Genomic DNA, 21389 nt, shown 5'->3' with positions numbered 1-21389 from the left:
TAATCCACTTAAAAGGACAATAATGATGTGGATTTTTAAAAAAATATTCATACATACACCTAAAGGTTGGCATCTTAGCCTGGAGTTCTTACTGGCAGTACTTAAGGAAAAGTTGCCAAGAAATGAAGTCAAGGCTACAGGGTAAAATTTCCACCTCTGGAAAGAGCTGTAAGTCCCAAGAACTCAAGACATTTTATAACTAAATTAGCCATATGCTCTCCTGTTGGTACCACAGATCAACGAGTAGCAACATTTGCAGAGTTTTTTGGGTTTTGATTTTTTTTCAACACAGTGAAAATTACATTTTTTGGTAGAGAGCAAGAAGAGTTAAGGCAAAAGCACAGTTAAGACAGAACTATATCCAGGGTAAAGACTGTACAAAATTTGTACAAAGGATGAAGAATGTTTCTACAACCTTCTACAAGTTGGAAAATAAGTTTTTTGTCTTTGTGTTGCTTAAGAATAAAATAGTCAGAGTATGTATTAATCTTTTAAAGGTCAGAGTTTACTGCTAGATGTTATTACTACAAATGCTAAGAGAGGCTTATAAAAAATAACTTAATTAATTCAGGAATATTATTTTTTAAATCTACACACCCAGGGAAAAAATTTAAAAAACCTCCAAAACTTAGAAGCTAAGTATCATAACTCAAGAAGCTACTTCTTACTAAAAAAAAAAAATCTCTTTTTAAGCACATTATTCTTAAATTACAAGAAATACATACCTGGCAGAGGGTAAAAAAATTTTAAAAATAAAGAACTGCGGAAGAAGTGTTGCTTTTAAATAATAACTTAAATAAATTAATTTCAATGATTTAATTATAGATGTTTCTTAAAAAAAAAAACAAACCACTACCAGCTTTAGTTATGGATTACTAGAAAAGGACCCTGCTGTGGAACAAAAAACCAACTTACCTCTAAGCATGCCCAAAGGTTGGGTCCTCTGACTTTACAGTCCTGGCAAGTGCCCTGTTGAAGTTAAACACAAAAGCAAAGTATTATTTCACTTACACCACTAAACCACAACTTCAAGACAAAACTATAAAGCTTAGTATCAGATGAGCTACTTGAAGACAAAAAAAACCCCAGATATGTTAGAATCAACCTAAATTTTTGGTTTGCTTCACATAATAATCTCAAGATCAGTATATTTTTCTACAAAAACCTTGGATCTCTCTCTCTGGGTTTTCATCTTAAACCAAAAAACTGTTCTTATAAATAAGGCATAAACCTGTATTATATGGCACTATTACAATAATCCTCAAAATTTGTCTTTCCTAGAAATGTAACATAAAAATAGATGCAAGTGATAGAACAACAGGGAATAACTGCATATTTCTAGTTGCAGGCACTACCTGCAAAGGTTTACACAAAAAAGATGCAACATTAGAAAACTGCTGTGCTCCTCAGCAGCAAATTAACTGTTATTTTTCAGATAAAGAAATTTAGCACCATGGACAGAAAAAGTTTGACTTTTCATCACCTCCCAGCTACTGAAATGGGTTACAAGATCTTTTTTGGTTCTGTTTTTTAATCCTAACTCGAAACCAAGAGTTCAGGTAGAGGCATTTTCTCAAACTGTGTCTTCTCTATCCAAAAAGAGAACTGTTAGCCATGTAAATTCGAGCATAAATTTCTTTGTTACATTTTCTACTCGAAGTCAAGTCAGCTGTACTATATTACATCAATATTCCAAATAACTCAGTGCTACAATGGCAGTGAAAATACACTTCAGCTTGGTGCTGTACTAACTCCTTTAACTAATGTTCCACTAAAACATCACTTGCTTTGGAAAACTGCTGGCAAAGGCACTCTTTAAGTGTTAAGTGCTGAAAAACAGTTTTTTCAGCTTCCTCAAGTCCATAATTCTTCCCACACTTTGTGGAAACTTTACTACTCCAGCAGAGAAGATTTTTACCCAAGCTTAACACTTAAATGCGCCTTATAAATAAAAATACACTAAAATATGTACCTAAAGTAACTGAGCAGTTAATAGTGACAGGAAGAGAGTACATGGCTACAACTCACATGGGATTTCTGGATCAATTCCTCTTTTGTTATCTCCCCAACTGATTCCAAGTGTGGGCAGTCGCTGCCGGGTGACGACATGGCAGCAGCTTCCTGAGATCCCGGAGCTGGAATCTTCAGTGCCAGGGAATCACCTGCCAGCAGAAGCAAATATGAGTAAAAATCAACTCCTTACAGTTGGGAGCAATACTGGATATCTAATATGTAACATAGATATACCTTTAAAAACAATGTGCCTTTTTAGAGGAAGTTAGTATAAATGATTTTATTAACCCAAAGTAAAGCCCGCTGACTTTTAGGGCATAAAGTAACAAAATCCTGAAAGGAGCAGAGCTGATTTGGATTAATTACTTAACTTCCTGGACTCTACCATGGCACCTCAATGCCATAAAAATTACAGTTTTCAAGCAAACCTAGCACTGATGGTGGTTTAAACTGTATATCCTGGAAAGGGGTCTGCAGCACTGCTGAAGCTGTGAAGGTTAAACTGCAGGAGCACAGGACTTGCTTATCAAAGGATAAGGAAACTTTATCTTGGTTTTATTTATTTACAGAGCCATTCTAGATTCAGACATATTATATATCAAAAGCAAACTGAAACTTGTCACTCACACATGGCACTGAACGCTCAGTGAGCTTTTACCTGGGTGAGTTCTCTCTGCCCAACCAAGGACTTTGAGGCACACACAGAAACTTGTCAGAAATAAAGACTGCTAAATACAATCACTTTGTCATTATTGTTTTGATGGTGCCATAGAAAGCTATGATGTTTTACAGAAGGAAAATAAAAAAAATAAACTCTGTCACGTTCTTTTTATATAAATACTCCAACTGACTCATGCACATAGGAACCATCCAATAACTTTGCTCCAGTTAAACAATTATCATTGATGCCTCAATCTCTCATGAGGCACAGAAGTCATTAACTTTCTTTGCCCAATTATTATCTGTCCAATTCAGCACTCCTTGCAACTAAACTTCCATCCCACCTCAGTGATGCACATCCCTTGATCTGTTTGCAGCCTTGGGCACCCTTATCAACATCTTTTTCCACCTTGCCTGCTGCTTTGGCAGCTTTAGGTTTGTTCCCTCCACTGCACAACCAGTCACCCCTTTGAATATTAAATAACCTCTGGCTTTGACAGCGTGGGGGAAAACAAACCTTGCCTGGTGGACAACTCAGACACAAGGCCCAGAAAAATTCCACTTTATTATCTCTGACTTGCTTTTTCCTTCCATTGCCTTGCAAAAAGATCCTTTTGCATCAAGGGTCATTTCAGCTGGCTTTGCTCATCAAAGGCTTTTTCTATATGTGTCTGTGTATGTGCTTAAATAGTTGATTTTAGTCCTATACTGTTATACAAATAATATTATTAACGTATTATGTATTATTTGTATAGGAATAATAGGTACATACCTTCATATACATGCTTAAATATATTTCCTTTACATATGAACAATTACTTGTATATAAATAATACATTTATTATATATATAACATGTACACATAAACTCACGTGTCAGTGTGTATCTTAGTCTTTTTTAATATCATGTTAACAGCTGTTCAGTACAATAATTCAGAACTTATCTCACAAGACTGCAGATACTACAGTAAATTAATAACTGGGGATTTTTTTCTAGATGAGGTCTAAATTCTCTTCCTGGACCAGTGGCATGACATTTAAAAAGCAGTACTCTAAAACACAAGCTCCAGCTGGAGAAGTACTTCCTCAGTTCAGTGTCTGTACCCTACACACACCATCACTCAAAGTCACTTCAAATAAGAAAAGTTTTTCAGGCCAACCCTCCTGAACTTCAGGCACTTCAGCAATTCCTCTTTGAACTGTTCCGTTCCTTTTCAGCACAGAAATGGCGACAGGAATGTGTGTTACATCTCACCCATTTGCAAGATCTGTTAAAATGTTAAAAAAGGACAAGTGAGTTTCAAATAAAGCCCTGGGGACCTGAAATAAATTCAGTGTGAAGTAATGCTGATTTAATACAAATGCTTTAGAAAGACTGATATAATGGATTAGTAAAGCTTTAGATCAACATTTTTTTTTTTAATGGAAGAAACCTTCTGAATGCATTATTCCAAGCAATACAAAGAATGGAGACTTCACCTCACGCTGCCAGATTTGCATTTAATGTATTTAACTTTCCACACCTGGAACTGCACAACTCCAAACCTGCAGCCCTGAACAAACCCGAAGGCAGGAGCTGTGCCCACGCCAGGTTCTGTTTCTTGTCTGAACCTCTCCTCTTTCAATAATCATCAGAAAGACCAAAACACCTCCAAACTCATGGCCCTGTGGACGTGGTCCCTATTCCTGTCCATACAGAGAACATCCCTTGTGGAAGTCCAGCTAATGATACAGATTCTTCACATGTCATTGTCTGAACAAAGCTGAAAGGCCTTTCTCTCACCTTTTGCTAACAGAATTCTTACACACCTCCTTCCATCTTGCAGCACTGTGACAACTCCCTGTACTGCCATGACATTGGTAGCCCAATATACCCAGCTGCAGTAACACATTTGGTATCATTTTATGTGAAAGTCTAAAGCTGTAAAATTAATTTCAAACCCATGACTCATCCTTCACCTCAGTCCTGGCAATCCCAGGGTAGCCCCTCCCTGGCTCACTGCCCTTCCTCCATTTCACCACTTCCTACTCTGTCTGAAGGGATTCTTATCTTCCTCTGCTGCTGCAGCTCATTATCACACCTACTTTTTCTCCAGCTTCTGCCTCCCGTTGACCTCACCCAAAAGTCGTTTCTTTGCATTTTCAGTAATTAAAAACCAAAGCAAAACCTACTTTGGAAGTTCCTCCTGCACTGGATTTTAAACTCCTGTTCTGAAGCTGGAGTTTATCTCCACTTCGTGGCTCCAGTGATATCACAGAGTACCAATGGTTTGGGTTGGAAGGGACCTTAAAGATGACCTGAGTTCCAACCCCTCTGCCACAGGCAGGGATGCCACTCACCAGATCAGGTTGCTCAGGGCCCCATCCAGCCTGGCCTTGGATACTTCCAGGGATGGGGCATCTACAACTTCCCTGGGCAACCCTGTTCCAGTGCCTCACCACTCTGACAGCAAACAACTTCTTCCTAATACCTAATCTAACCCTGCCCTCTTTGTTCAAAGCCACCCCCCGTTGTTCTACCACTCCAGGCCCTCGTAAAAAGTCCTGCTCCAATTCTCTTGGAGCCCCTTTAGGCACTGGAAGGTGCTGGAAGGTCTCCCTGGAGCCTTCTCTTCTCCAGGGGAACAGCCCCAACTCCCTCAGCCTGTTTCCACTCTAACTGTTCAGGACCATATTCATGCAATGAGCTCCTCACCAAATGCTCCCCATGGATGTGGCAGAGAACTCTGCAGTCTATTTTCATCTCTCTCAGCTGTTTGCACTGAAAGGTTTGTTTCAGTCCACCTGTCTCAATGCATTAGACTCCATCATCCAACAAAGTGAACCATTTAACGTTCCAAAGAAGGACTTATCAACACATTTTTCCTTAGTGCATGAAGAGAGTCAAAGAGCTTCAAAGAAAAAATTATCTCCAAGCCCAGTCTTGGGGTTTTTTTGTGTTCCTGTTTAGTCTTTTCGTTGACCAAAAAAATCTGCTCACATGAGCCATCAGAGAAATGTGAACCATCGTGACCAGCAAGCTGTTTATCATCCAGCAGAATTCCCCAGCATCACAGATGCCATGGAAGGCCTGTCACACACACTGAAAAAAACCCATCAAACACTAAGAGAATTCAACCGATCTGGAAAATTATCTTAGGTTCCTGCAGGGAGCCCAGTATCTCCTAAAGAAACAAAACTGATTTTGAATGCCTTCAGAAAGCCTTGAATTAATGTTTTCCCCTGCCTAGTTACAGCAGTTAACACTTCGACAGACGTCATAATAAACAAATATATTTATGATATATTCCACTGATGTCCAAAATATGGAGCCATTTTATCAGATCATTTTACACAGTTCAGTAAGGGAACTACGATAGAAGATTTTAAGAATAAAAGGATTATTCTGAAGACATCACTAACATGAATGAGTAATTGTGTCTTCATTAGAGGCTTTTATTATTTTGCCTGCACAGCTCTGAATAACAGCATATCAAACCAGTAAGCTTTAAGTTCAGGCTTCTTAGTTGCACTCACAGTTATTTTACCAGTGATGCACTGGAACAGTTTCATTTAACACATTTTTTTAAAATGGCAACAAAGCAAGAGTGACACACGGTGCAATTTTGTACCTGAACAATTGATTACTCAGAACACTAAAGAGCTCTGGAACTTCAGTAATTATTTACCACACTGATATTCTTCACACTTCAGGAAAAAACTCACCAGCATTCACTGCAAACTATACAAGCCCATTGGAGCTCTGTAAGATATATATTTTTCCAGTGGTTTTCTAAAGAACTGCATTGCTCTTTATAAACTTTAGAGAAATCACTTCAGCATAACAATATACATAAATAACACTGTTACCAAACTTGAAACTAGTCTTTCTTAGTGTGTGAAATTAAGGTTAATCTTCCCAGTTTCTTGACTTAAATTCCTTTATATTCTGTTGCTCAATAGATGGGCTTGAATTTCATCCCTCCGTATTTCTACCTTTTTTTTAATCTATCAACCCTAAACAAGAGCATCCCATTTCTGAAAAAATGACAACGCCAATCCCAACGCCGGTTGAAAAAACTTACTTTATCTGTTTAGCCTAAAACCTGCTGTTTTCCCAGTAAATGACAAAAGCATGTTCAGCAAGCTGCTGAGAGATACCTGCCCCTCCTCTTCATGCACCAAGAGGTACCCACTCAAGCAAGACACAATTTCTTTAAGTCACTTCCATTAGCTTTTTTTTTTTTTCCCTGCCATGAAGAACTGTCGCCAAAGAGAAAGGCCATTTAAAAAAAGGCTCGAGTCGAGGGTATGTCCCCTTCCCAGAGCCAGACATTTTCCATTTTATATTGCCTTTCCGGGGTACACCGGCCATTCCCTCATTTCCTTCTTCCACCGCTTCAAACCCTAACTACGAAACCCATTCGCTGACCTCTATATTTCTAAGAGGATTTTCCTGACCCGGGCTCAGCCTAAGCTCTGCAGACGAAGCCCTACAGTGATTTTCCACTGGGTGACAGATACCCCGCACTTTTCGCCCCCTACCCCTCGTAATCGACCATCCCTGCGCATGGATAACCCGGGGGGTGAGCAGAGCAATTCAGGGGTAAATCGCAGTTTGGAGGGATCGCGCGGTACCCGCCGTACCGGGGCAGCTCCCGCCGGGACCCGCGGGGGTCTGAGGCCGGTCCCGGGGCCCCCGGGCCGGCTCCCACCGCCCCGCGCTGTGAGAGTGGCCCCACACACCACCCGCCGCCCCAGCGGGGCCCTTCCCCTCTTACCGCAGCTCAGCCGGGAGGACGCGCCGCGCCCGGAGCGCAGCCGGGCCCCGAGGGCTCACCCCTGCCTGCGGGGACGGCGGCGGTGCCGCGGCGGGGCGGGGGCGGTGCAGCACCGTGGCGGGGCAGGGCGAGGCAGGCAGAGCAAGGCAAGGCAGGGCGGAACAGGCAGGGCACTGCAGGCAGGGCAGGGCAGGGCAGGGCAGAGCAGAGCAGAGCGCGCTCGGGCCGCGGCTCCGCCGGGGCCGCCCCTCACACACACACGCGCGCGCGCGCGGCTGCCGCGGCGCGGGCAGGGGGGTCGCGCCCCGATCAAAGATGGCGCCGCCGAGCGCTTCCGCCCGCCCTGCGTGAGCGCTGCCCCGCACAAAGATGGCGGCGCCAGGCTCTTCTTCCCCCCCATCCGCCCGCAGCGCGGCGGGAACTTGCCCGGCGTAAAGATGGCGGGCGCGGGCTCCTGACGGCGCGGGGATGTCCTTATGCGGCGGCTCCGCCCGCCCGGCCGCTGCTCGCTGTGCCGGAAGCGGATCCCGGCGGTCCCCGGGCAGCGCCGGGGCGGGAGCGGAGGGAGCTGCCCGCGGGCGCGGCGCTGGGCAGGTAACCCAGGGCGGCGGCTGTAGGGACGAGGCGCGGCCCCGGGGAGAGGCGCGCCTGCCTTGGCCGGGGCTGAGGGGCGTGGGGGCGCCCCGGCTGTGCCCGCCGCCCGCCCGCGCTGGGGAGGGCTCGGCGGGGCCGGGCGGAGCTGGGCTCTGCCTCCATCGCCTCCCTGCCGCGGTTGCGGCCCCGGAGTCGCGGGTCGGAGGCTTCGCGTTGTGCTGGAGCTCCGGGAGCGAGGGGGGCGGCCGGGCCGGGCATTACGTCAGGCTGTGGGTTTGTTCCTCACGGCGTGTGCCTGCCAAGGAACTGCAGCTCTGAGCGGGATGAACTTTTCCTGGCTGCTCTCAAATCCCTTAACTCTTTTAGCTGGCTGTCTTCCGACAGCAGTGATCTCAGGAGCAGGGTTGCTGCCGTGCGTGATTTGGAGGGTATAGTGAGTGAGCCCTCTGTGGATCCTGGTCACATCTGCAGGTCCGCCCAGAGCAGCTGGACCGAACGGGGCCTGAGCCGAACGGGCAGATTTATTTGCTGTCTCCTCGTTAAATCTTGCCCATGCTCAAAAGCATCAATCAAACAAGTCATGTACGTGTTATGTAAGAGATTCGAGCTTGCAGAAGAAAAACTGTCCTGGGCTTTCCATTGCATAACTTGGTGCGTATCCTTCGTTTGACAGAGTGTTCCAGAGACCATCTGTGATTGTTTTTGTGATAGTTTCGCTTAATGAGGTTATGGGAGAGAAGGAGCCATGTCAGAAGAAGGTGTTACTGAGACACGATTTTCTCTGAAGACAGCAGCTCTGCGGGTGTTCCATCTCCCCCTTTCTTGGTATTATTCTCTTAACCAGGTAATAAACACATTATCTAAATACTGTTGCTTTTGATATACATTTAGGCATTTACTGCAATGTTGTACCTGCTCTTGTGAGCTTGATGTGAATTAAATTTGCACAGAATACCCTGGGACTTAGTTTGTTCAAAACACTGAACTAAAAGAGGTGGAGGTTTTTGTCTCTTTCTGCTAATAAATGCTTAGTACATCATCACACATCTGCTTTACCTGCACTGCCTGTATGGCTCCATTTTGTAACAGTGCAATGATTGTCACCAAATATCAAAATCCTCGAGTTTTGTTTTTCACGTAGAATTTTGTGGTATTCAAAAATTAAACATAACTGTCACTAAATTTTGAATAATAGTGTCGAGTGTGATGTGCAATACCTTTTAGATTGCCAGTACTGCTTGCCAAATTAATCTGAATGATAATTCATTAATGTAAAACAAAAACCTTTATTCTAGTTTTTGAGTCACTTTTATTTGATTAAGTAAGGGCCACAATGACTAAAACAATATTCTTTAAAAGCAGGCTGGTTTTTAAAAACCTTCAGTCCTTTATGCTGGTTTTCTTTGTTCCATTTTACTTCTGGAAAGATTTTCTTCAAGGAAAATCTCAAGGCTCCATTAATCACAGTATTTCTGTTTACAGGTGGCCCTGGAGTCATTTGGTGGTATTTTCTTTCGTTGATATTATAGGCAAGTTTTCACTAGAAACTCAGAGAGTCTTGGTGAAGAGTAAATTATGATCTTAGTTTCCAGGTTGACAAAAGCTGGAAGTGTTGTGAAGCTGATATTCCTTTTCTGCAGGGAATCACAAGATTTGTCTGTAGAGCACCTGCATGTCAGGGGCAGGGAGGAGGAACTGTAGTTGTGTAGAGAATCAGAGAACATACATATTAGTTGCTCATAACTACAAATGTGATAAAAGAGAGAGTGAAGTAAGTCACAATTATTTGAGAAAATATTTCAGTTGTAGTCCTCTGGTGCCATAATACACAGGATGAGAAAAAGAGTTTCTAGTTGGCTGTGCAAAATATGGTCCAGTAGATTTTTTTTTTTCTATTCTATGTATGCTGAATTATTGACAAGATAACTAAACAAAAGCTTATAATTGGAAATGCCAATTATATTTTTTTCACAGATATTAGTAGGTCCTAAAAATGTTCTGCTTTTGAAACCCATGTCGTTAATGTGACTGTATTTTATTTTTATCCAGTTAGACACTCGTCAACAAAAACTATGTAATATTTCATATTTCCTCATAAATACTTCTCTTTTGCTGCATTTAAAACCAGAAGGAGATATTCTCAGTCTTACCTGCATCTGCTTAAATTCATATTTTTTCTGTGTTTGGAATATTTTAAAATTCTCGTTGCAAGACAACTGATTTCTTTTTTATGTTTCAGCATATTATCCTTTTAAAATACCATGTGCAACTCCATCATGTGCAACTATTGACTCTCCTCTCCTTAGAGCTTTCATTTCACTCTTTATTTATGATCATGGCTGTTGTAGGCACACAGAAGTTTAAAAAGAATCCACTTGTGGGTCTTTGAATCTCTGTGTGCCCAGCTCTCTCTCTGGGACGGGGAATCACGTTACAGAAGCACCATATTAGGCCCAAGGACTGTGGATCTGGCTTTCTCCCAGCACTCTGTTGCTCAAGCAGCAAGAGTTTCCAAAAGATTTTGGGGACGTGGAGTGTAGTTTCCAGTTAAATGGCACTTTCTGTGTTATAAACTTTGCTAATGGCTTCTGGTTGAAGTTGCTTGTATATGTGGTTCTTATTTGCTAATTTAAACATCTCTAAACCTATGGTTGATCTATATCCAAAATAAAGTGTAATTTTTTTTTTTAAACTGTTTAAATACATCTTCTTCCCAAGTTGAAACACTGCACAAATGCTGGCCTTGGGATCTTTCACAGTGCAGGAAATTGTGTAGTTTTGGGGGGTGAGTTCTTTCTCAGTATTCTTTTGCTGTTAGGAAATTAATTGAAGCCTGGCATCATCCTGGCATTAAGAAGAAATTTAAAAAAAAAAGGATTTTTAGAAAGTTATTTGCTTGGAACCCCACAGTTGGTGGATTTGCAATATACCTTATAGCTCTTGGTGCTGCAAGCTGTCTCTCAGTGTGTGTATTCTCAACAAAGTCACCTTTTATTTTCAGGTGAAGCTTTCCCCTGGGTTGAAGAAGCTTTTCACAGTAACAGCAGTGAGTGCAATATCTGTGATTTTTCTGGCCCATCACTTTAAAAGAAGACGTGGAAAGAAAAACAAGAAAGTGCCACCATGGGAACCAAGTCACCTGGTCTTGGAGTGTACCAAGGCAGCTGATTCAGAAAAAGGTGCATCTTGGAAATCCCAAGTTGGATTTTTTTTTTTGTTGCTTTCTTGGAGAGGAAGAAAAGGGCAGTGAGCCTTTCCTCACAGGACAAGTGTTCCATCCCTTCAATGATCTCCACAGGATAGAACACCTGAGCATGTTTGAGTTGTTACATTTTACATTTTTCCAAATTAGGAGCAAAATTACAGTGTCTTATAAAGAAGGTGGTGTTGTTCCTGAAGGTGAAGTTGTAATCATGGATTAAAACTGTCTTTATGAATAGTATATTAACAATGGGTTTTGCCATTCTTAATACTGAGAAATGCAGATCTAATCTTTTATAGAATAGGGAAATAATTATGCTCCAATGCATAGTTATTGTTACAGATAGTGTCTGTTCTAATGTGTAATTTCTCACATAGAACTGTAGATAACAGAATAATTGTTGTTTGCTTCTAAACTGGACTTTATTGAGAAGAGTAAATGCAATGCAATTCTTGTGAGAATTGCAAAAGATGCGATGTTTTGATTTTGTGGGAGCTTTAAGTAAAATAAGTGTATCTCTTAGGTTCTAGTTGTTCCAGCAGTCGACAAAACTTGACCCTTTCTCTGAGCTCTGCCAAGGAAAAAGGATCTCAGTCTTGCATCTATGCAAATGGAGGACTTTTCAGTAAATACTCTGGTTCAGTCCAAAGCCTGACCTCGGTAAGTAAAAGTGTTTTAAGGCTCTTGAGTGTCATCCTGCAGTGAATCTGCATCTAAAGGTTCTAAAGGAACTTCCCTGAGCAAGCTGCAAGGTGGCTGGAGATGCTGAGCAGCCAACTGTCCTTCCCACAGAGGAAAACCAGCTTCTGGGCACATGGCTTGGGTGTGATGTACTCTGGCAGGAATGTGGCTCTAAGGATCATCTCTATAACAACACTTCAAAATCTGTGTGGTTTTTTGTTTTTCAAGGTTCAGAGTGCCACCTCTTGTCACAGCTGTGCTTGTGCCAATTCTAATTCCTGGGATAAAGCAGATGAAGATGACATTAAGCTTGTCAATATTCCAGTGACTACACCTGAAAATTTATATTTGATGGGTAAGTCAGAATAGGAATACTCAGCATGTGCCTCCAGTGGGGGTAAATGATTTCTTGGGTTTATGATAAAGTGACAGGCAGTATTATTGTGGTGTTCTTTCCAGTTGTCCTGTTGGCAAGTCTGAGAACATTTCCATAAAATAACGAAATCACACTCCATCTGAAGTTAGTTTTTAAAATATTTTTCATTTCAATATTTGTATTGGTAATCCTTAAAATTATTTTTTAAAGTAAATAGGAAAAGATACATTGACCATTGTTGCCTTTAATCGTATTGTGAACTTCTTAGTAAAGTCTTTTACCGATCTTAGTGAAAAGGCTGGGGATTGCTGTTGTTCTAAAAACTTAACATCTCTGTGATAATCATCCTTATTTTTGCTACCTATTTTCTTGTGTCTGTGAAATGTGAGTGCCCATGTGTTTCATGGCCTGGGGGTGTTCCTGCTCTGCCCTAGGGATGGAGCTGTTTGAGGAGGCCCTGCGGCGCTGGGAGCAGGCACTGACTTTTCGGAACAGGCAAGCTGAAGATGAAGCCATCTGTGGTTCCATTAAGCTGGGAGCAGGAGATGCCATTGCAGAAGAAAGTGTAGAAGTGAGTATATTCAGTCTGTAATCTGGTGCTGCCCTTACAATTCCTTGTGTTTTATTACCTGAATCTTTTCAAATGGGAATTCCATTACCAAACTTGAGAATTAATTTGATTTCCAGTTTGCTGGTGTTGCCCTTAAAGGACATCTGACTTCATTCCTTTTGATTTTTATTGGTTGGTTATTAAGAAGAGGCCATGGGAAGGGAATTAGCATTATTTTTTGGCAATTGCTACTGATAACATCAGTGTTTGCTTGTGGTATTATGGAGTTATCAAGCAGCTACTTCTCTGCACATAATCCTTGGATCATCTCTTTCTTTTATGATCGTGTAAGAGAGTGTCTGCTTAGCAAAGACAGGTCTCAGGAAAGGTGATCAATTTGTGAATATTCACAAATAAGGTGCCTGAACTGTTTTCCTCCATTCCTATCAACTAACTGCTAAAAATATTTTTAAATAAACAGACATCATGTGTGGCTTTCATTTCTAGTGCAGTAAACATCACAGGTAATTTAAGAGTATTTTAAAATTCAGATTTGATTTTTATTACTCTAAATAAAATACGTGTGTGTTCAGTAAAGTGTGTATATTTTGGAAGCTGAAGTATTCATCTGACTGTTCCTGTGCTGTTTGTAGGGAATTAATGTGGCATGCTTTGCTCTTTGAAGGCTTAATATCCTTAGACTTTACAAAGGAATCTTACAGGCTGTAAACAAGTAGAAAATCTTCTAATGTCTGTCTCCTTGCAGGATATCATCAGTGCTGAATTCATTCATAAGCTTGAATCTCTTCTTCAGAGAGCTTATCGTCTTCAGGAGGAGTTTGAGGCCACCCTTGGGGTCTCTGATCCTGCTGCTCTAGCTAATGATGTTGGTGAGTTCTGCTATTTTACATCTTTTTTTACTTCTAATGATGGCTCTTGGTGGGGAGGTGGAACTGAAATACCCACTGAGCAGAATTATATTTGTCAGTAAGTCAACAGAGAAAAAAAAAAATCATGTTCTTTCCATTATTCTGTGGTGTTTGATGGAGTGCTTGTATTTTAGATAACAGTGGATTGAAAGGAAAGTTTTTTTTCTTTGTAGCTTGTCTGTGTTTAAATATTTATCCAGTAAGATCATATCACCCTTTTAAAGCATGGGTGTTATAGAAGTTTCATGCATCTTTTGAACTGTCAAACTGTGTATGGTTTGCCATAATTTTTTTTTAACTGAAAACGAAGAACAAACCAGAAAGACTTAATCTGAGCTTAATAATCCTTATCAAAGCTCTTTTCCCTGGTGACTGAAAATTATCACAGTTGTGAGTGACTAAACTGTTGGAATGGCAAACAAAACAAGCAGTTGCTGCCAGACATGCTGATTAGGTTGTGATAGTTTGATTATTTTTATTTAAAGAATTGGGTTTAGAAGTTGTTCAAGACCGGTACCATTGTGCTCTTTTATAATGAAAGATGAAGCATCTGGTCTCAACTGTCAGACTTTAAGGGCAGAACATGTTCAGGGGTTAGTTTGTCAGGGTTGTTTGTTGGGTTCAGCTGGGCTGGCACGAGGTGGCAGCACCGTCCTCTCTTAGCCCTCCTGCATCCACTGAAAACACCTCTGAGCAAGGTGGGAATTAAATTTGGGCCAGAGCTGGCTTTCTGACATACTTCCATACACCTGTACATGTAATCCTTAAAGCAGAAAACCATTTGAATGTTGCATTTTATAATTTCTGTCCTCAAACAAAATCAATAAAATGGTATTCAAAGGACTCGACGTGATGCTTCATGTGTTTAGTTATTGTTTTGCTTGGTTACTTTGCAAGTATTTTGAAATTTTGAATTAACAGTTTATTTTTATAGATGGGATGACTGGATTCTTGTTTGCCAAGAATGCTGTGAGAATTTCATTCCTTTCAAATGTTCTTCATAGGAATAATTTGTGATTTCTTGAGTAGGTGTCTGTTACTTTATTATGAATTTTGTTGTGCTGGCCCAGCTGAGTGAGGAAAACAAGTAATGAACTGGTTCAGTGAATACCATTTTCTGTGTTCAGGATTTGGGGCTTCTCTTCATTATCCTGAATTTGTGGCTTGAACAGCAAGTAATGTATCAAAGAATGCTGCACTTTTCCAGAATGTTTTAGAGAACAGCAGGACATCATCTGCTTCCAAGTGCTGTGGTGCTTGGAAGATTTTTGCCCAGTATTTGATGTTGTTAACAACAACAGGAATGGAGGGGTTCAAGAGTCACAAGAATAAGCAAGTCCAGGAAAATTATGGAATCCCAGTGGTCAAAAGAAATGTAGTACAGCATTCTTTACACTAAGAATAAAAATAATACCCTACTGTAAAATACAAACCACAGTTCTGAACAGGATCATAAACGAAGGGTCCTGTGCTCTGTAGGAATGAATATGGTTTGTGGCAAAAGAGGCAGCTGAGATGATTTACACCTAAAACTTCTTAAAGAAGCTACATAAAGAGGGCACCCTAATCTCTCACTTACTGTTCAGTAATCTTGGAAAGTGAGAATGTTCCAAATGATTGGGGAATTCCAAGTCTTGAAAAACGACCAAACAACTCCCAAACTCCAACTCTTCGTGCCTGTGAAATAGAATTGCTAATTTGCACCCAGGCAAATATTTAGTGCCAGTTGATACAGTTTCATAGTAGGTAGGTTTTTTGGACTGTAGGTTTTTGACAGCTCTGCAGTTTGGTGAATTGATACAGCATAAATTAGATGATAATAGTTATCTCAGTGACATGAACATTTATTTATACTTCTGTCTGCTTTAAGGGAAAAATGCTGTAATTTTAACCACTGTGTAGTTGATTATAAAATCATTTGTAGAGCTGGAAGTTGATAAAAATTTATAATTTAGGGCATTAAAAGCATTGGATTAATGAAAAACAAAGATTAATAAGATCTGAATTAGCTGTTTAAATGGTTGCCATCTAACAAATTACACTGAATCCAAGCAAGTATGGATTGTACATATAAGTGAGAGATTTTAAAAGAAAAATCATGAGGAAACATTCTTGGAATGTATTAGGAAAATTATGCATCACAATCAGTCTAAGTTCTTGGCATGTTGCTGTAGAAAAAAGACCATTGCTGGTCTTTGGCTATGGGAAAAGGATGGCACCAGCATAGAGGCAGAGATGCAATCTGGATTTTGTATGGGGTTAGAGTACTGTGTCCAGTTCTGTTGTTCATGTCTCAGGAGATGTGGAGATACTAGACAGCTCAAAACAAGCCAGGAGATTTATCTGTTTTGGGAAAAAACAAGCTAATGTGTGATTTAAGTTGGGTATGTCAGCTCCTTAATGAAGCAAATATTGAGAGGTGACTGACTTGTCCTGAATAGCTGCTTACAGAGGGGAAAGGATTTGTAGGCCTTGTCAAAGTCAGAACTAGATCAAACTTCTAGTTGTTCAGGGGAACCAAGTTAAGTTCTGAAGTGTGTTGCATCTGAAGTGTGTTGAGAATAAGATCAATTTTTTTAATGCTGTTTTGAGGGATGTTTTCATTCTTCTGTGAGAGGAAGATCCAAGGCTCATCCCTGGATGTGTTCAAGGCCAGGTTGGATGGGGCTCTGAGCAGTCTGATCTGGTGGAGCATGTCCCTGTCCATGGCAGGGAGTTGGAACAAGATGATGTTTAAGGTCCTTTCCAACCCAAACCCTTCCATAATAACACCTGCAGCTTGTCATCAGCATAACCAGCTCTTGTGCTTCAGGGTTTCAACTGTTGACCCACAACAGTAACCAGAAAATGCTTTGCTTTGTTTTTCCCTCTGATACACAAGGTTAGCTGGAGTTTGTGCATTTGTCTTCCATTTTCTCTCTCTGAAGTGCCTGTGATTCCCCCCAGCTGCAGACAGGGCTCTGGCAGTTGGACAAATGCTATCAAGTGCTACAGAAATGTCTGACTAGCACTCATTCTTGTTTGGGTTAGAACCAACTCCAAATTTGGTCAGGAAGGAGATGTATAAAGGTAAAAATTTTTATCAATTCCTCACTTTCTGCTTTCTCTGTAAAGTTTTCTATCACACTTTTGGAACTCCTGAACCCTCTCTCTCCCCTCCTTGTCTGCTGGTCACAGATGCTGCTCCTTCTCTAAACCTTTAAGTGTTTTATTCTTCCCAGATCATTATTTTCCTCCACCTAATCAAATTAAGATGTCAGTGCTGCCATTGATCAGTCACACCACAGGCTTGCTTTTCATTTTGTGATCCCACTGACTGTTGGAAATTGGTTGTGCCTGATAAACAATTTGCCAACCAGCTTTGAGAAGCAGAATTCAGTCTCTGAAGGAGACTCTGGAAATGTGCCACATGGGAGAGTCAGGATGGGTTACCTGGGAGCCTGCTGGAAAACAAGAGCTTTTCACTGCAACCACTGGCTTTCCTGATGTGGGCTGAAGTGGTTTTCTTCTCATCCTTGCCATGACAGGTAGTTCTGACATTATAGAATATTCAGATATTTCTAAATATTCAACTTTTAGCAGTGCAGAAGATATAGGTATAAATAAATACATTTTATCCCTGGGATAGAATTCTATTCATATAACAATAAAAATGATTGCACATAATAATTTTCAACTCTGCAAGCTGTTGTTGAGTTATAAATGATTAATACAGGCCTTGGAAAAGACCTGCATTTTAAACAGGTGAAATAATGGAATGCCATTATGCTCACTGTTGTTGCATTCTCCACTGGACTTTCAGAATTATCATACAAACCAGCAAGATAAAAGAGGATTTCTATAGAAAAAAATACCTCTGGACATGAAATTTAGAGAAATAGGTAAGGTTGTTTTTCTGCTGTTCCTCTTAGTGCTGGGAAGCAACGTGGAAAGCCTATAAACACTTTTTCTTGAGGCAGGCATGAGCCAGAAAGGAGGCAATTGGCAGAAAACTGGGAAACAAAATATTCTTCTTGTTATTTCTGAGTGATGAATGTAAAGGGGTAGAGGGTTAAAAGCTTCCAGCACTTTCTGTAGTCTGTCCTTGAAGAAAATTCTCCTCATTTTTTTTTTTTCTTTTCTAGCAGACTTGAGATGTTAGTGGAGCTAACTCAGGAGGAATGTAAAGAGAGAAACAATAGCTTTACTTACGAGCAGAATTGCAGGTCAGAGGGGAAAATTCTCAAATTGTGGGGCTCCTTGTCACTACTAAATTCCTAATACTTCATATTATTATTTTGATTTCTGCTCTACAAAGGAACTCGAACTAACGCTGACTTGTGTACACTGGCCCTCAAACTTTTTGGCCATATCAAAAAGTAATGGATGCATACCTTTGAATTTTTAAAATATTTGCTTTTTGTTGTGTATCAGTTATGCAGTTTCAAACAAATGAAGTGTTTCAGCTGCTGCAGTGAAACCTCTCACAAAGGTCTGTGTTGTCGGATGGTTTTGTTGAAAGGTTTGTCTGTTTCTTTTTTTAATTTTCTTCTCACACTCCAAGATATGTCTGGCATTTTGGAGAGACTAAGCACAGCCTTTAACCTACTGACAAAACTGTTTGGAGAACTGATTTACATGTTAGAAACCTTTTCTCCAGCTGCTCTTAAAAACCCCAAAAATCAGTGAAGCTGCTGAAAACTCGTTTTTATGTATTTTATTAACCCCGACTTCTCTGATATTTTACTGTCCCTGGATTAATAACTAGAAGCCTGTATTTTCCTTCCTGCCTCAAAAATGTTACTGGAAAAATTTTAGCGTGAGTGTTTTATGTTTTATTTGATTATGCACAAGAAATGTTTCTGCTTATAATTCTCAGTCTCCAACGAGGACATGAGCAATTTGTAATAATAATTCACTTAGGTGAGCTCTCCTAGCACAAACTATAAAATAATTTCAAAGTTGTGAAACTTCTTATGATAGTTTGAAACCTTCTGTTTGGTTTGTGCTCCTTGAAGATAAATTTACATTAAATGATTTCTTACTTTCTTGGAGAAGGACTAAACATTTTTCTAATGGCTGGAACAGAGTTGAAATGGAAACAAAAGAAAACAGCAGCTTTTTCTTTTTTTGGGGTGTGGAAATATATAAATCCCCTGAAATGCTCATATAAAGGAAAGAAAGCATTACTAGCTAAGACTGAAGAAAAACCCAGAAAAGTTATTCTGATCCTGTTTTTAAAAAATTAATGCCTATTTTTAACATAAATTTTAGCTATTGCAGTTTGTTGAAGTTCAGTAACTGATGAAATCATGAGGTCTCCCATATTGCAACTTATTGGTGCAGCTCCTTATTTCTGACTCACAACAGAGTAGACTCAAAGTATACTCAAATACTCAAAGTGCAGGTGTTTGAATTGGATAGTATGTCTTCCCTAAGCACTAATATTTAAAAATTTCCTTTAAAAGCATGTTGTCCAATATTAATAACACTTAAATTGCCTTCTGCAAAATTCTTTATCAGAAGGCACCTAGGCATCATGCTGGATAGTAGAATAAGATGGGTAGTTAAAAATTCAACTTAGCAAAAATATTTCTGCAAACCTGGTGTCTATGAAATGATTATAATGCTTGGCTTTCTCAGTGATACTCCTAATTTTGGCAGTACTCTACTAAAAATGCAAAGTAGCTTTGCATGGACGTGCAGTGAAGTTAATGGTGCTGAAAAATATTAGTGTTCATAGTATGTATCTCTCTGTTGGTATTTGATAACCTGGAATGTATGTTTGTGTTTTATCTGAAGCTAAAACCTTTTCAGCAGTGGCTCAAGAGTCTCTGTTTTGCTGTCCACTGGAGAGCTCAGGGTCACTCACTGTGGTCACTCAGCCTGGAGGTTGGTGTGGATAGGGATTTACAGAAACACTTCCCCTGAGATCACAAAGTCTGGCTCTGGTTTTTGAGGACCTTTGTCACCATTTGCCCCCCAGCTTTGCCCTTAGATCCAACTGTGCAGGCTATTTATACACCTCCTTGCTTTTCCTTAAATGGCACCCCTGAGACCTGTCTTCTTTCTGTCCACACCAAAACTCCTGTCTAAGCCCTTGTCTCTCTCACTTCTTGACTCCTGCCATGTTTTGTCTTGCCCTGTCCATTTAAAATTTGCTTCCCTGACATGGACTTAACTGTTACTTATAAAAACCACCTTTGTTCGTTTTTCTGACTGGATTATTCCTCTCCCTTAATCAGCATCTCTCCCTCAAGAGCTTCCCTTCAAATGAAACACGAGCTGCTCCTCCTTTTATCTCTAAAAGCTGCTTATAATTGAGCCCCAATCCATCTAGATGATTTTATTTCCCAGACTTTGTTGAGTTGGCTGTTCCTGTGCTTCCCTGCTCAGTCCTCCCAACACAAGAAGTGTCTCAACTGTTTCTGCTCATTCCTGAGAACACGGGAGCAGCTGCAATTGTCTCTTTTATTAGGAGCTTCCTGGTTCCAGAGTTACCTGGGAAAACTCGTAATTACATTCTCCCTCTTTTTCCTTTCTCTCTGGCCATCCATTTTAAATCCCTGATAAAAAGGGGTAAATAGGAAAAAGCTGCTCCAGTTCCTCTCATGAGTAAGGAACATTTGTACAGCAGTTTATGCAGGTGGTGCCCCACAATAGTACTCAGGTAGGACTGATTATCCATGTGTTTATCACTCTCCCCACAGCACATCTGACTAACACTACTTTAAAGACATGTAGTGTTCTTTCTCAATCTTTTTTTGTTGGCCATTCATTCTAGTGCTTAACTCTGGCCAGTATCTTCTCCATTTTTTAAAACCTGTTAAAAAAAATACATATTTACCTTCTTGTTGTGTGAAGGAGTGTGATCATTTTTTCCATGTGTCAGGGCTTGATTTAATAACCACTCGCCTGCATTTTGAAAAGTGATTTATTAGATAAGTGGAAACAGGCTTCTAAAGGCAGGAAGCTGCTTTTTTTATTTCTCCTTTTGCATATTCTTGTGATGCATTCTTGACAAGTTATAGTTTACAGATTGTTTTTCTTACTAAAGAAGGATGTACATACACTTTTATGTGTTTATATACATTGTGAGTATAACTGCTGGAGAGGCAGGAAAAATCCTACCAGACAGATGGCAAGGAGTGAGGGCAGGATAAGTGTTTATTTTTCTGGCTGGAGTTTGGCAGTGTGAGGTTACATAAACTGATGATCTAGAACATGTTTTGGCCCATAGGGCCAATTCCCGTTTTAGAACTTCTGCTAAAAAATTTCTCCTTGCATTGCAGTCTGCTTTTAAGAGAGGCTTGTCTGCAACATTTTTGGCCTTGTTTAGCACTGGCCATACCCCATCATTACAGCTCTACACATTTATTTACCAAGCAAATCGTTTGGGGCTGTTTTTTTTCCTTGTTTACCCTGTAGCTGGGAGGCTCAAGTAGCTCGTGTAAGCATTTCGTTAGTAAAGTCCTCTTAATATCTTAGAATTTTCTTACTTGTTTCAGCTTGAAATGTTTCAAAGTTAAAACCGTACGTGGGAGTAAAGCTGTTTTTGTGGAAAGTTATAGCAAAAGATTCTGTGAACGGTAACAATGGAGGGAGTAAAATTTATTATTTATGTATCATTTTTCTCTCCTGCATGT

The 21389-nt window shown here is 40.4% G+C and overlaps 2 protein-coding genes across 10 annotated transcripts in view; one reads left to right on the top strand and one right to left on the bottom strand.

Annotated features, from left to right (window-relative positions):
- Positions 1-7537, bottom strand: part of USP33 (ubiquitin specific peptidase 33) — a 34092-nt gene extending 26555 nt beyond the window's left edge. For 4 of the 6 annotated variants that reach the window (XM_027649124.1, XM_027649126.1, XM_027649127.1 and 1 more), the window contains exons 1-3: positions 7433-7536; positions 2029-2162; positions 916-969 (exon numbers count right to left, since the gene is read on the bottom strand). In XM_027649124.1, the coding sequence (XP_027504925.1) occupies positions 916-969; positions 2029-2109 (135 nt within the window). In that variant the 5' untranslated portion in view covers positions 2110-2162; positions 7433-7536. Of the gene's footprint in view, positions 1-915; positions 970-2028; positions 2163-6736; positions 6922-7432 lie in introns of those variants that run through there. The other 2 variants (XM_027649129.1, XM_027649125.1) reach the window with 2 other exon arrangements.
- Positions 7538-7930: 393 nt separating this feature from the next.
- The window catches only part of MIGA1 (mitoguardin 1), a 35033-nt gene continuing 21574 nt past the window's right edge, over positions 7931-21389 (top strand). Inside the window, exons 1-7 of one of the 4 annotated variants that reach the window (XM_027649146.1) lie at positions 7931-8026; positions 8700-8870; positions 11028-11205; positions 11752-11888; positions 12138-12264; positions 12720-12856; positions 13602-13725. In XM_027649146.1, coding sequence (XP_027504947.1) covers positions 8772-8870; positions 11028-11205; positions 11752-11888; positions 12138-12264; positions 12720-12856; positions 13602-13725 — 802 coding nt within the window. In that variant the 5' untranslated portion in view covers positions 7931-8026; positions 8700-8771. Of the gene's footprint in view, positions 8027-8269; positions 8498-8697; positions 8871-11027; positions 11206-11751; positions 11889-12137; positions 12265-12719; positions 12857-13601; positions 13726-21389 lie in introns of those variants that run through there. The other 3 variants (XM_027649148.1, XM_027649147.1, XM_027649149.1) reach the window with 3 other exon arrangements.

Source organism: Corapipo altera, unplaced genomic scaffold (genome assembly GCF_003945725.1).
Source record: "Corapipo altera isolate COAL_440 unplaced genomic scaffold, ASM394572v1 112, whole genome shotgun sequence".
In the NCBI taxonomy this organism is placed as follows: domain Eukaryota; kingdom Metazoa; phylum Chordata; class Aves; order Passeriformes; family Pipridae; genus Corapipo; species Corapipo altera.
This window is presented reverse-complemented; position numbering and strand designations above follow the sequence as displayed.